This window comes from Pristis pectinata, chromosome 17 (genome assembly GCF_009764475.1).
Source record: "Pristis pectinata isolate sPriPec2 chromosome 17, sPriPec2.1.pri, whole genome shotgun sequence".
NCBI classification, from domain to species: Eukaryota; Metazoa; Chordata; class Chondrichthyes; order Rhinopristiformes; family Pristidae; genus Pristis; species Pristis pectinata.
In genome coordinates this window covers 14,143,342-14,159,569 of record NC_067421.1, presented here as the reverse complement: position 1 = coordinate 14,159,569, position 16,228 = coordinate 14,143,342, and the positions used below count along the sequence as shown (strand labels likewise).

Here is a 16,228-nt window from a genome sequence, read left to right as displayed (position 1 = left end):
AACTCACTGCACTGGCATCGAACCGGCTCCCGACATTGCGAACGTCGTCGGAGGCCCCGATCCAAGATGGCGCGGGGCCCTCCTCCTCCATCGTTGGGCTAGGAAAGCCCGCGCGCGGGAAGGTCAGGTGACCTGCGCAGGGACTGTAGCGCGGGAAGCTTTCAGGTATTAAAGGCGCACCGCGCCCCTGTCGTTCATTCGACTTCTGACTTCAAACAATCGACTCTGTGTCTTCATTTCCTCGTGTGTAGCTAGCTGCTACAAGACATTTTTAACATTATTTCAACTGTATTGAATATTGATTTACAACCTCACCCTATCACTGCAATTTTTGGGCTACCAAGGATGGAATCTGGCCACTTATCTGCTTCCTCTTGCCATATGATTGCTTTTCTCACATTAATGGCCAAGTGATCCATTTTGTTTAAATGGAAGGATCCAATACCTCCTACTACTTTTCAACGGTTTTCTCAAACTATATCATGTTTAAACTGAAAAAATTAGGAGTGGCACTGTTGATTCTTCGCTTAAATTTGAGGAAGTTTGGAGTCCATTTATTCAATATTTTCATAAGATATAGATCCCTTTTTAATAACCTTTGAATTTAGAGGAGCAGAGTTGACGACATAATCTCTTTTTTCATCGAGAAATATCAGTCCAGTTTTTTCTTTTGAAATTTTTCTAGTCTGTTTCGATTTATTACTTATAATTTTTTTTGATTTGGGTTTTTTTTTTATTATACAATAAATCTTTTTCTTTCTTTTTGATTTTTTTTTGTATTATATTCGCTTACTAAGAAACTGTGGGGTCTAGAATATATTTTTTTATTCTTCATGATTATATATGTCATGACTGTCCTCCCGATCTCTTTGTATCACATGTATAATCATTGATGTTATATATATATTAATCTGTATTAATTTGAAACTTAATAAAAAGATTGAAAAAGAAATACAGCCAATGACTTGGCCTCCACAGCCCTCTGGCAATGAATTCCACAGACTGGCCCATGTCGGTGTTTATGCTGCACGTGAGCTTCCTTCTGCTCCTCATCATCTATTTGCATATCTTTCTGTTTTCTCTGTTATGTATTTCTTACTTCCCTTCAAATACATCTGTGCCACCCACCTTAACTACTCTTTGGTAACAAGTTCTACTTTCTAACTTTTTAAAGAAAGTCTTATGAATTAAACAGTAAATGAAAATCAAAGATGTGGAAATCTGAGCTATAAACAAGCAATGCTGCAAATGCTCAGAAGACTAGGCAGCATCTGTAGAAAGAGAAACTGAATTGAGGCTTCAGGTCAAAGATCTTAGTGTCTTTGACCTAATGAAGGGTCATTGATCTGAAATGTTAAATATTTTTCTTTCCACAGATGCCTCTTCAATCCAGTATTGGTATTTTTTTTCCAAATAATTTGTCTTAAAACCTATAATCCTGCTGTATTTGGCTTGTCATTGTGCTATCATTGCTATGATTTATTTTGAGTAGCTTTCTTCTTGCTGTGAGTCATTGCAGTCTCCAACTCTGTGATTTGCAGCAGGGAAGAGGTTAGAAGTGGATTATACAGAGTAGTAATTACCAGCGTACTTCCACTATCAGTATACCATCCAATTTTGGTGGGCTCGGTTAGTGGGATCTGTGAGAGTCTGGAAAGTGCAGAGTGCCACAATATTAATTCTAAACTTAGTTACCCAGTTGGCTGGAGAACTGCATCTATATAATAGAGAAAGGTGTAATTACGGGATAGTTCTGAGGTTTGCCAGTGAATGATGGACTGGATTGTTTTCATGTGGATTATTTGGTTCAATTGAATAGAATAGGGATTAATGTTTTGGAGTTGTGCAAGGTTAGAACTGGAACAGATGTCAAGAGATAACTTTTTCCTGGAAAATCGTGGTCTCGTGGAACAGATTGCTGGCTAGTAATAAATTATTAAATGATTCATTATATCCCATTCATAGGCTGAGACAGGAATCACTTTATTCAAGAAATGGATATCTTGTAATGTAGATGAAGATCCTGTAATCTGGATTAGTTTTGATTGTCCAAGGTGATCAGAGTGGAATTTTCTAAATATTCCCCCTAAATTGCTTTGGTTTTTTTATCTGGATTCTTGTATCTGCAGACCATTTTATGATTCTGGAAGTGAGAGGAATATTTCCATTTTAACTTGCCATGCTTTCAGCCACCAAGCATATTTGTTGTAGAAGTTTTTTAATCTCCATTTCCCTTTTCTTTAGGAGTAGCCTTCAAACACAATTATTTCACATCCACACTATACCTTTGTTTCAGTGTTCTTGTTAAATGCCTCAAGAAAGCTTTCTACGTTATAGGCTTGTATGATTGCAAGTTATTCTTCACCTGATCTTAGAGTAATTCTTTTTCAGTTTTCCCTTGACCTGTCCTCCAAATAGTTTGGCCCATTTGATTCTTTTCAGTAGGATTCCTTACAATTGTATAGGTTTCCTTTTGTGTTTGCTTTCCTAAAATCAGTTTCTAAATGTTGTACCTTATCTGTTCTGTCCTGATTCTAACTTCAAAATTATAAGTATATTATTATCACTAAATCCCGAAGATTCCCTTAACAGGGATTATTCCTAACCTGGTAGGCACTTAAATATCCCCATTTTCTTCACCAGCCTTTTAAGATAAGTTTGTTATAATACTTCACTAAACTTGAAAATCTGACTTAAGTGCAGATGACTTCCGCTACAAGCCTTGGGTTTGTTAGAAATGGGTACTTCCCAAATCGTTTCTGCACATGAACCAACAATATGCTTATCTGCAACTTCTGCACATGAATCAAGAATTTTGATATCTGCAGGTCTACAATGATGAAAGGGACTACAGAGGTTCTTTTTGTTTTCAGTAACTAATATGTGGTAACTACAATGCTGGCAAATTATTAACTTTCAAAGAAACTTGGAAGGGTCAATGTTTTCTCAACTGGTATGAATTGAGCCTAAGTAATTAGGGCAAAAGCAAATCCGAAGCCAAAAACACAGAGCTGAAAATTCTCACCAGGAGAGGTAACATTAAAGCACATAAAATAGGAGTGGGAATAAGCCATGCAACCCACTGAGCCTGTTCCAGCATTCAGTAAAATCAAATTTGATCCGATCTTGTTCTCCTACTTTTCTGCCTGTTCCCTACAACCCTTGATTCCTCCAGAGTCCATTCAAGTGTAAACCTCTGACTTGAATATATTAAATGAATAGGCCTCCCCTGCTTTCTGGGTGAGAGCATTCCAATGATTCGTGACACTCTGGAAGAAGTTGTTCATCCTAATCTTCATTTTAAATGGATAATCCCTCATTTCTGAATCTGTGCCCCTAAGTGTTGGATTCCCTCACTAGGAAAAACATCCTCTCAGGAACTGCCCTGTCAAGCCACCTCAGGATCTTTGTCTTAATAAATTTGCCTTTGATTCTCCTGTACTTCAGTGAGCAAAGGATTAATCTGCTGAGTCATTCTTCACAGACAAATTGTTCATCCCAGGAATCAACTTGGTGAACCTTCTCTGAACTTGGTCTAATGCATGGAAGCTTTTTTTAAGGAGACCAGAGCTGTGTGCAGTACACCAGTTGTGATCTCGCTCAAACCCTGCACAAGTTGTGGTAAGCCTTTCTGTACTTTTGTGCTCCACCTTGAGTGCAGTGAAGGCCAACATTCCATTTACCTCCCAAATTACATGTTGTAATTTTGTTTCATGTGCAAAGACACCCAGGCCCCTTTTTGCAGTCATCTTTCTTCATTTAAGCAATATTCTGCCATCCAAAATAAGAAATCTTGCATTTCCCCACACTTTTTGTGCACTTATTTAACTCATCTTTGTGTCCTGCTCGACTTCCTTCCTACCTTTTGTATCGTCACCAAATTTGGCTCCACTCAATTCCTTCATACGTCATTAATTTAGATGGTAAATAACTGAGGTCCTGGCGCCAAACCCTGTAGTTCCCCACTAGCTACAGCTTGACAACCTGAAAATGACCCATTTATCCCACCTCTTTTATTTTCAGCTAGCCGATCCTTTCTCCATGCCATGGGCTTTTATTCCGTGCAGTAACCAATGTGGCATCTTACCAAATACCTTTTCAAAATCCAAATACACTACATCTGGTTCCAATTTATCATCCCTCCTACTTGTATCCTTAAAGAATTCTAATAAATTATTTCCCTTCCATAAAACTACATTGACTCTGCTTGAATGCATTATGTTTTATTAACAATGGGTTTTGGCATTTTCCTAATGACAAACGTTAGGTTAATTGGCCTATAGTTTCTTGCTTTCTATCTCACACCTTCCCTGAGGAGAGGGGTTAATCTTTAGGCTTTCCAATCTGGGAATTTCTTCAGAATCTAAGGAGTTTCTGAAGGTTGCAACCACTGCGTCCAGTATATCACCATCAGATCTAGGAAACATCAGCTTTTACTCCCATTAATTTGCTTGGTACTTTTTTTCTTTAGTGATTGTTTTTTTAGGTTCCTCTTTTCTCTCTTGACTTTGGATTTTCTATTAATGGAATGGCTTTAATGTTCGATTGTGAAAACACATACGAAGTACTTGTTCAAAGTTTCTGCTACTTCCTAATTTTACCATCACTAATGCCTACTCTCTTCCTCCAAGAGATCAATATTTACTTCTGTTTTTGTATTTCTTGCTAGCCTACTCTCAATCTGTTTTCTTCTTCATTTTTAAGTTTTCCTTTTACTAAAATGTTCTCTATCTTTTGTACTACCACTAATCTTGACAACATTATGAGCCTTTTATTTCAATTTTATACTGTCCTTAGTCACAGATGGTTCATCCTTCACTTACTCTCTTGGTTTTTAATCTATTTTCCCAGTATCCTTTGGCCAATTTTGCCTCCATGCCTGCAGCAACTATCTTTAAGATGCCTGCTTTCAGACCTAATTTTCCTTGCTTGAAAACTTTGTGTAATTCTATCATGTTATGATCACTCTTCCCTGCAGAACCTTTTGCTTTGAGATCTTTATTCCTGTCTAATTGCACCTGACTAAATCTAAAATAGCTTGTTTCCCTGTTTGATTTCAAACCTATTGTTTTAAAAAAACTGCCCCAAGTCCACAGGAACTGAGCTTGTGTATAATTATAAAATTTATTGATCAGCCTTTTGAGCTAGAAGAAAGAAATCAAAAAGACTGTTTAAAAGGTAAACTTGCAAATAAATTTAAGAAACTGAGAAAACTGGCTTAAATCACTATTCCTGTCCTGTGAAGTCTATTTAGCCAGTTTATGTTAGGTTCTAGAAATGTTGGTGAGATTAGCTTTTCACAGTCCTCTCCACATTTGATGCATAAAACAACACCTGAAACTAACTTGCCATCATTTCAAATTTTACATTCTATACTTCTGAATAAGTGGGATCCCATCGTCCTCTGAAGGTGGAGAATATGCAGATATCTGCATTGCCATGCCCATGGTCTTCCATTTCTATGGTCAAGTAATGATTTTCTTTCTATTCAAACTTGGTCCTCTCTCTCTAGCTCAAAAATCAACACAAACAACTTGATCTGTTCTATGTGGCCTGTACCAAAAAGGGGAGGTTTTCAGATTTAATTAAAATATCTGTTATGGATAACTTTCCAATTATTTACAGTAAATTGCAAACTTGGATTTTACCCAAGAAGCAATTTAAGTTTCTCATACATTTATGCAGTGATAATATTTGTATGTCAGTGTTATAAATTAAGATCTAAATGTACAGCTAGTGGTATTGTTTACAAGAAACGTATATCATTAGTTTTATAATTTTAGTAATGCGTGATGTAATTGTATTGTCATAAGACAAAATGTGCAGTAGTTTGTCTAATCTTTGTTTTGCTAACCAAGTTGATGTTTGCCTGATAATCTCTGTGCAGTTATCTCTCCTTCATGAAACAAAGTAGTATGTCTCTTTAAAATCTAAAAGACATGGTGTGAGCCATGAATATATTATCCTAATTGACAGAACTAGTTGGATGATGGACAGTTGCTCAATTATCAGGAGATAACTACTGTGATTGGCGTTGGGGCGACAACTGTGATTTAGAGAGGAACATAATGTACCCAAGTTTGCTATTAGTACAGAGATGTACACCTTTGTAAAAACTGCAGCTGAAAGTGTTAAATTATAAATAGATATGAATAATAGAGAGTACATACAGAATTAGGTAAATGGAATTCGGCATTGCCTGATGTGTGGGACATCCAGTTTAGACTTGGAAAAATGGTATGCCAAATAATTGGTGAAGAGTCAGAATTATTGGAGATCTAAAGAGACTTGTGGTCCATGTACACCATGAAAATGTCCTATTCAGATACAGAAAATTATTGCTTGCCTTTTATATCTAGAGGGATAATAGTTTTGTTACAGTAAAAGAGGATAACAGTTTTGCTGCAGTTGTATATTACCTAGTGTACAATGGAATGATGTCTAGGTTCGCAATAATACTTTGACTCTGGGGCTTGTATTTGTGACAAAAGATTATAGAAAGAAGGGTTGCTTTCCCTGGAATTCAGAAGATTAAAAAATTAAATGATCAAAATTTGCAAGACATTAAGTGGAACTGAGAGGGTAGGTAGAAATTATTTCCACTGGTTTGGTAGTCTGGGGCAAGTGTTCATCGTCCTAAAACTTAGAGCCAGGCCTTTAAGGTGTGACATTAAGAATAGTAGAAATTTGAAACTCTCTTCTGTAACTGCAATTGATGCTTGTTAAATGGTTAATACTAAAAGTGAGAATGATAGATTTTTTGATTATCAAGGGGTATAGGAAAAGGATGGATTTACAGTCACAGATCAGTCAGGGATCTCTTTGAGTGGCCGAGCGGACTCTAGTGCTGAATAATCCATTCGTGTGCCTAGAAATCCATCTCTATATTGACCAACCTTTTTAATTGAATGTACAGTTTGGTACAGTCTTCACCTATTACCAGCTGTAAATTATGAAATCACTTGGCAAAATAGTTTTGTTACAGAGCACTGACTATTTATTTATCTATTTGTATCTTAGGTATACAGACCATAGACTCTACACAAGCTCTTTTTCTTCCAGTCGGAGCATCGGTCTCCCTCTTGGTGATGTTTTTCTTCTTTGATTCTGTTCAGGTGGTGTTTACAATATGCACTGCAGGTATGTTTGAAGAACATTCATGTTCCTTTTTGTACCTTTTTAATATTTTTGTACTGCTCCATTATAAATAGTACAAAATTTGGTACTTCAATATTGTTAAGTCTTAATCTTACTAAAGAAAGTGACATGCGGATGAAAGTACTGCCGAAAACTTAAGTTATTTTGATGTGAACTGTCAGTTGTTTGTAAGTCATTTAACAACTTTTAGCTCTGTGATAATTAAAACCCTTACAAAATTGCACAATGAATTTTGAAGAGTGCAGCTGAGTTGTGAACAAAAACAAAATTGTAGGAAAGTAATACTTGCATTCTACTAATTGTGTGATCATGCATTGCATTTCATTTTCTGGGATGTGGTTGATTTGGTTTGTGGGTTCTGCTGTGCAAAAGTGTATTGCATGGGCGGGCAAAAGCCCTAGGAGTAGTCAAGAGGGAGCCGGGAGACTCTGAGAGTCGGGTGATGAAGCAGATGAGTTTTGGGAATGTATTCAAAAATAAACTGGCCTAGGTAACTGAATGTATGGCTGTCAGGTATGATACAGTCACAACCAGGGTGAAGAGATTGATGTCGAGCAGATCTGACAAATAACAAATTTAGATTTGATCCAAGTAGAAAACCTATTGAGTTTGATTAGTCATGGCATAAAAGAGGACACCATTTTAACTTACAAATACATAACATCCAGAAACATTTTTGATCACCTACAGAAATGAAATTTCTGAATATTATTTTCCAAAACTTTTCATTTTGTTTTGCTCAGGAAATAGCATATAATTACAAGACTGTAGGTGGATAGGGTCAGACATGATGATGATGAGGGTCTTTTTCTTTTTTTGATATTCATGGATGAGATTAGTTATGAATGTATTTAATTTTATAGAGAAAGATGCAAGTGCCACTGGTATGATCCTTAATAGGGTTGATTTTCCTGAATAAAAATTATTTTTCTACTTGTTGCTTTTTGAAGACACATTTAAGAAACTTTTCTCAGAGCTGCACAGAATGAAATATATAATATTCGATTAAGTACAGGAAAGAAAGTGATGAAAAATTGCCCAAGTTTCCAACTCTCCAAACACGAAGAAAGCTGGATTTGAGAAAATGTTAATTGGAAAATGGGGGGGGGGGGGGGAGGGAAACAAAAAAGGCACGTGTGCATCACTTTAGAACAGAAATCCTGAAGTAATCAGATCAGACTTGCTCAATTTTTTTTCTTTGATAGTTCTTAAAAATTATCAGAATATATCAAAATAGTTTGAACAAAAAGTGGAAATAAAAGACTTTAAAGATGTGCATAATTTAGGGAAAAATGGATATTATTTTCAATGGTAATCCTGCTACAAATGCATCAAAAAGATGCTTGCATATCTTATGTCCTGTTCTTTACCCCAATTAAAAAGAGATACCTTTTTCACCTTTTCCTTTTACTCCTTGCTGCATTCAAATGGGTTTAGAAATTGACTCATTTAATTATACCTATATCTCTATAGGATACCACAACCTCTTGTTACTTTGGAATGTTGAAAATATAACATTAGAACATACTGTGCAGGTTTAACAGTTATCTGTAATATAAAGCAAACAGAAACAAAAAGAACAGCTTGCCGTGTGTAACAACTTCAAGGTAGAAAAGTTTTTCAAGTTGTTTAATATGGGCTGAAGTAGAACATTTATATAAAATAACTAAAGTGCTGCAGGTTATTTTCATATGTTAAACTTTGTATGCTCATCGTTAAATAATATCATAAGGGGTGCATTTGGCTTTGCTTACAGTTTCTTAAAATGGATTAGGTCAGCCTTCTCTTATTTCTTTGTAAATTTGTCATCTTGGGAGGTACTGCATGGAATAGATATTTGTCTTATACCCTTGGATTTCATTGCATTCAGAGTGTTTATTCAGCCTCAATGCTAAAACAGCTTGGCACGAAATTATCAAGTTTCAATCATATTTTTCTCTTTGAAATTCAAGTAATATTTCAAGTTAGGGAAAGAAAGCTCCAGTCAGCTTTAGGCTAACAGCTTGTACCAGTTGTACTTAATTCTTAGAACTTTTTGTATACCAGAGTGAGGCAAGAATTCTACTAATTCTTGCCACATGATGACAACCAAAAATCTTATTATTTTGGCACACATTTTAGGGTTTTTAGTTGATTGCTGTCACTGTATGCAAGTTTTCTAATGCTTGAATCACAAGTGCTTAAGGAAAACGTCTGCACCAGAGATTTAAAACAAACTTGACAACACCAGGTGTAATAACTTTCAAGGCCACGTGCTTCGGACATCAAGACCACACCTCCACTCCACCTCTTGGTCTTGCTCATCATCACCATTGGCAAACCTCTGAAATCCCCAACTTGCTGCCCTGTGTCAAGGTGCAGCAGTATAGGCCTATCTCCTGTGCCAAAATTCATTGACTCTAGGCAAGACCATTAGATCTGTATGGAAATGAGGGCCATAGAGGTGATAGATTGTGAGGAATAGGGGAAAGAAAGAGAAGTGTGGGGGCATTGGAAAAGAGCCTGTGTAAGAGAGGTCAGATGGAAAGATTTGAAAGTGTGTGGAGCGGTCAAACCAGGATTAGACCTTGAGCTGAAATGTCGACTGTCCATCACCCCCCCCCCCCCCACCCCCCAAGATGCTGCCTGACCTGCTGAGTCCCTCCAGCAGTTTGTTTCTTGACCCAGGTTCCAGCAACTGCAGTCTCTTGTGTCTCCTTTAGACCAAGACCAGTTTACCTATCACCTCATTCGTCCCTGCTTTAAGTATCTCATCCAAAAGCCTCAAGTTGTTTAAGATCAGCAGCAATTGTAATTAAGCATTTTGATAATTGTGAGGCAGAGAAGTCATGGTTGGAGGAATGTGCAGATTTGCAGATTATAGGTAATGTGAGATGGGGCAGACCCACAAAGGGATTTGAACACAATGGAAATTTTAACTTGTTTTTCTTGGAGTTTAGAATAACAACATTTTCCTTTTTAAAGCATAATTGATATGTTATTATTTACAATATATGATTTTAAACTTCCATTCACTTGCAGTTAATTTGTTTGTGCAGTTTAATGTTTTAGATTGCTGGCTGTCCTAATCTTTAAATTTCAAGTAAACTCTACTCCAGTTCTGAGCTTTTTTTTTCTTATTCACAACATGTTTTTGCCCATCCTGAACCACTCGGGATATTTGAGTGTATGTGAACAAACAATCCTTCTTCTGTTTTTCAGTATTGCAGATGTCTGTTTCATACTTGGCAGAGCTCTAATCAAAATCTTTATCAATCTAGTTTTCAAACTATTCAGGCATAGCAAGTCACATTCTGTACTTGTCTCTGGTCTATTAACAACATTTTAAAGATTAAAAATATCATCCTGAATTGTTCACTGTTTGATTTACCTTGTCTGTTATTGTTAAGGTATAACTTGCAATGTTGTTCTGGATTAGCAGCTACCCTGTTGATGCAAAGTAATCCCTACCCTGTTAATTATTTTGAACTGGAGCTGCCATGGGTAAACATGAAAACTGATTTGCCCCTTTTAATAGAGAGAATGTTTTGGTTCAAGTTTCATGTAAAAAGCCAATAATATTTTCAGTGTCACACATAGGTGCTGCCCTTAACCATGAAGTGATTGGTCTAACCAGTTACAGATTAACTGGGTAGATATTTTATGCAGAAGATCTTTATTGTTAATTACCTAAAATATAGCAGGATAAAAAGCTTTAAAAGCTACTCCTTCCCCTCACACAAATTTTTGATTTCTCAATCATCAATAATAATGTTAATATCCAGACCAAATTTAACATTATTCATATATGAGAAATCAAAAATTGTAATGCAGTTACAAAAGTGCTGCAAAAGATATGTGTGTGTATATAAAAAAAAACTGGGAGCGTAGTTTTGAATATCAGAGAATTCTCCAACTTTCAGTGACTTCCATCAGTTTTTCACCTTTCCCCCAATTTAGCAAGCTCTTATAAATGTTCAAAGTTTGCAGTATAGAATTGGGTAAATTATTGAAAGATACTTTGGAAAAAGAATATTGCATTTGCAAATGGTAGAACTATAACAGGCATTTAATTACAGTTAATAAGCATGATTAACACAAATGCAAATTAACATGTTAATTATTTAATGTGTTAATTGCATGTATTAAACAAAAAATGGCCAGATTTTCCAGGCAGTGGCAGATTGCCTGCACTTGCTATTGTCCAATGCACTAAGTCTGCAATTATTGTGGGATCTTCACATGAATACCCTTCCTGAAGGGTCCTTAATACTCAGCAGCAAGGCACTGCTAGCATCACTACCATCACATATGGTGTGGGGGACAAGGAGATGAAAAAGCTAAAACCACAAGTATGCTGAAAATAAACTTCCATGCTTCTGGGCTTCGTTGGTTGTCAGAAGTGTGTTCCTGACTCTGCCATTCAAAAGCATTTTTAAAAATAAATTATTAGAATTTTAAATATTAACATAATCATATAGCTAAACCAACTTAATTAAAAGAAATGTAAATGTAATCTGTTATTGCTGATTGAAATGACAATGATGTTTATGGTCATGGAGAGAGAGCATGCAAACAGGCCCTTTGGCCCACTGAGTTCATGCTAACCATCAACCACCCATTTTCATTAATCCTATTTTTTTTTTAATTTTCCCCAAATTCTCATCAACTGCCCCCACATTTCACCCCTCACCTTCATGTATTAGGGGCAGCTTACAGTGGCCAATTACCATACCTGGTGTGGTAACTGTTCTGCCCACGATCACAAGATACTGCAGAAAGTTTGGGACAAAGCTCAGCGCATCACGGAAACCAGCCTCCCCTCTACAGTCTATACTTCTCGCTGCCTCGGTAAAGCAGCCAGCATAATCCAAAGACCCTACCCACCCGGACGTTCTCTCTTCTCCCCCTCACATTGGGCGGAAGATACAAAAGCCCGAAAGCACGTACCATCAGAGTCAAGGGCAGCTTCTATCTCACTGTTATAAGACTATTGGACAGTTCCCTAATACGATAAGATGGACTCCTGACCTCACAATCTACCTCATTATGACCTTGCACCTTATTGTTTACCTGCACTGCACTTTCTCTGTAGCTGTTTCACTTTATTCTGCATTTTGTTATTGTTTTACCTTGTACTAGCTCAATGCACTCTGTAATGAATTGATCTGTATGAACAGTATGCAAGACAAGTTTTTTCCACTGTACCTTGGTACGTATGACAATAATACTCCAATTCCAACTTGCACGTTTTCAAGATGTGGAAGGAAACGAGCACCCAACAGAAACCCATGTGGTCACAGGGAGAACGTACAAAATCCACACAGCACCGGAGATCGGGAATGAATTTGGGTTTCTGTGACGTAGTGGCTGTACTAGCTTTGCCACTGTCCAACCCTAATTTTTTTTTCTCTAAAATCTCTTATCAACCTGAAAATACTGAGTTGCCCACTTGAAAACATTCGGTTTTCCATATATGTCTGGGCATCATGAATTCTTACATGAAACTGCAGAACACTCATCGTTTCTTGGCCAGTCATAACATTTTTGTATTATACGTAGCACTGAACTACATATCAATACTGCACATTGGTTGTTGAGTGGGGGTGGATGTGTATGGTTTGAGGTTGGAATTTCCCTTGAAATTTTAAAGATTTATTACACTGACCCTGATATTTTTAAAAACCCTGCATCTTGTGGAAAGAGGAACAAAAGAAGTGGTGTTAGCATTTTTTTTTGTTAGTGGTTTTTGCTTCCTTCTGATGAGTTTGATTTTGCACGAGAAATGTGATTGTTTCTAAATCTTGAATATATGGGATTAATAAAAATGTTCTTTGTGTTCACATGTATGCGTCATGTAACTGCTTTACTGGGATGAAATAAGTTAATTGAGCATTAATCATTCAGTGGGTATAAGAATTGAAGCATTTCCTTGTATAATCAATAGATTTTTTTGAATATTGGTGTCCTCTTGCTTAGTTCAGTGCAGGAACTATATGTGTCAGATTTAGTGTTGTGGGTTTACAGAAATTTTTAGGGCATTGAGTAATAATTTGTATATAGTTTGTTAATAGTCCACATTTAAGTTGGAGAGCCTTTTGTGCTTGAGAGCAAGTAAAAGCATCTGCTTTCAATTTTAATGAAATTGTTTGATTTCATACTTGCATCTCCCTAGATAACCCTTTTGAATGGGTGCAGACATTAAGTTTTGTGAATAATCTGAGCTCAGTCTCAAATTCTGTGAGTTAATAATATTCTCATTAGCTGAAACTCACAATAGATTCTTTTTCTTTCAGTTCTTGCAACAATAGCATTTGCCTTTCTGCTGCTTCCAATGTGCCAGTATTTAACAAGAGCCTGCTCAACTCAGAACAAGTAAGAATTTATAATCCCATCTGTTTTGTTCAAAGTGAACTTTGAGTGCATGTTGTACTTGCTTACTTTTACAGATTTTTTTTTCCTTTTACTATAAGAGAAAGGTCAAACTGTCTTCTTGTGTGCATAAATTCTCTTGATTACCTCTGTTTATTTCATAAGTACAGTATTAAAACTGCTTATACAAAATGTTTAGCTGTCTGAGATTGTATAAAATTCCAGCATTCAGTTAATTTAAAATTTTTTGCTCAGCCACAACTGAAAACCTTTTTTGGCAATAAGTTATCAAAAATAGAAGTAAGGAACTTGATTTATATAATGCTATTTGCAACTTCAGTGTGCTCATGAGGATTTGTTGTAGCCTAAGAAGAACTTTTCAAGTGTAATCTTAATGAATTGTTTTAATATCAGAAACATGGTAGCCAATTTTCACACAGCAAGCTTCTGGAAATAGCAGTAAGATTAGTGGCTAGATTATCTGTTTTAGATGTGGGCTAGCACAGGGAGAGATGCCCCTCTACTGCCTCCTCGAATTAGAATAATGATCTGGGTTATTTTATTTGCAGTCAAGTTGTCTATTTAACATGTCATCTGAAGGACAGTACAGGACTCGGTACTGTGTGAAGTATCTGCCTAGATTACATGTGAGCGTCTCTGTTATGAATCTACAGGCTTTTGATTTGGGTGCGAGTGTCACTGAGACAGGGTTGATACTTATTGAGGTGGGGTAACTAGTAATGATATCAAGGCAGCATTTGTCCAGTGTGGCATCAGGAGTCTGAATAAAACTGAAATGGGCATCTGTAGTTGGAATCATACCTTGCACAAAGTTGGATGGTTGTCGTTGCTGGAGGTCAATCATCCCATCATCAGGAAATCACTGCAGCAACTCCTCAGGGCTCTGTCCAAAGTCCAACCATCCTTGGCTGCTCCATTAGTAGTCTTCCTTTTTATTATAAGATCAGAAAGTGAGGACGGTGCTGATGATTGCACATCATTCAATTCCATTTGTTGAAGATACAGCAGTTCACGCCTAGACCTGGACATTATTCAGGCATGGATTGGTAAATGACAAAGCAACATTCACACTACACATTGAGGTTTTGATCATCTTCAACAAGAAAGAGAGAGATTCTGACCACCTGTTGTTGACATTCAGTGGCTTTACTGTTGCCGAGTTCTTCAACATTTTGGGACTGCCTGTTGACCAGCTGTATGAATATTGTAGCTATGAGAATAACTCAGCCTTTGGGGAGTGACTTGCCCGACTCCCAAAGCCTTTCCACCATTTACAGGGCACAATAGAAGCGTGAAGGAATAGACTTCGCTGGGCAGTTGCAGGTCCAACAAAATATTAGAAGCTCACCAAAGTAGTTTGCGACCCCATTCACCACCCTAAACATTCATTCCTTGCACTACCGGCTCACTCCCACCTCCAAAAACTGAAATAAAAAGTTTCATTTTCCTTCATTTAATGGTTCCTTTTGGGGGGCATGTGGTTTTGAAAAATATAACAATGTGGGAATATGTAACATAGTAAAATATAAAAATCTTCATACTAACAAAATATCTAACAGCTTTACATTTAGGTTTCGCAATGTAAGAGCAGGGAGATTACTACTTGAGTGACTACAACCCTGGTATTATCTTGTTTAATTGTATTTTTTAGGTGTGCCATGTAATCAAATACCTTGTACATGTGAAGTGGTGCTGATTAGAGGAATAAATGTGGATAATGCAAAATAAAATTCATAGTTGGGAAAGTATTTTTGTTAAACCAGTGTGATGATGGTGAACTAAATAGAATTTGTATTGTGGTATTTGATGCCTACAGGACTTGTGTTTGAAGTGATGTACATGTATTATTTGTGCTCACAAGTTGTGGTAAAAGGCAGTTATTTTATTGTGCGACTGCGTAATGTATGATGAAGTTGTTGCAGTAGGAAGAGTAAGCAGCTTGACGTACCAGTGTGTAACAATGGGGTGGATGGCCAGTATCTGACTGACTTGCACGCAACTATGAACTTTAACCTTAACTACCTGTAGCATTACACATAGTCAGAGAGTCTGGTGTTGTGTAACTCATTTACAGAGGCATTTTATTCTGGATTGTACTGGTTCTTTTAGGGTTGAAATCCACAAATTAATTATTGCATAAAAACTGTAAATAAATGGTCTTTGTTTCTTGATACGTCTTCTTTTGCACAGTCCATTGCACAGATAATGACCTTTTTTGGACCCAAATGGTACATGCTGAATTTAAGCTCCAAAGAAGGCACCTTTTGTCCTTTTTCTTTTAACCACGTCAACATCTCCTCTATTCTTTTCCTCTTAGTGTTCTTGTGAGCTTCCCCTTAAGTGCACCAATGGCATTGGCCTCAACTACATTTTGTCCTAATAAATTCTATGTTCTTTCCACTTATGACCTAGAATGAGGCCATTTGGCCCATCATATCCATGCTTACTTCCGGAAGACCAATTCTATCAGTCCCTTTTCTCCTACTCCTTATTTCCCTGTAACCCTGCAACTTATTGCCTCTCACATGTGCCCATCAACTCGCCTTTGAATCTTTCAACACTGTCTACACCAAGTAGACGTTTAACCTACCAGTGCTTCATTGGAAGGTGGGAGAAAACCAAAGCACCTGATGGAAACCTGTGCAGTTATGGGAAGAACATGTGAGCTCCGTTCTGATGGCACCTGAGGTTAAGGTGA

The 16,228-nt window shown here is 36.9% G+C and overlaps 1 protein-coding gene across 1 annotated transcript in view; it reads left to right on the top strand.

Moving 5' to 3' along the window:
• Nucleotides 1-16,228, top strand: part of sppl3 (signal peptide peptidase 3) — a 145,637-nt gene that overhangs the window by 77,326 nt on the left and 52,083 nt on the right. The window contains exons 4-5 of the mRNA XM_052032571.1: nucleotides 7,021-7,140; nucleotides 13,434-13,512. Of these exons, the coding sequence (XP_051888531.1) occupies nucleotides 7,021-7,140; nucleotides 13,434-13,512 (199 nt within the window). The remainder of the gene's footprint in view (nucleotides 1-7,020; nucleotides 7,141-13,433; nucleotides 13,513-16,228) is intronic.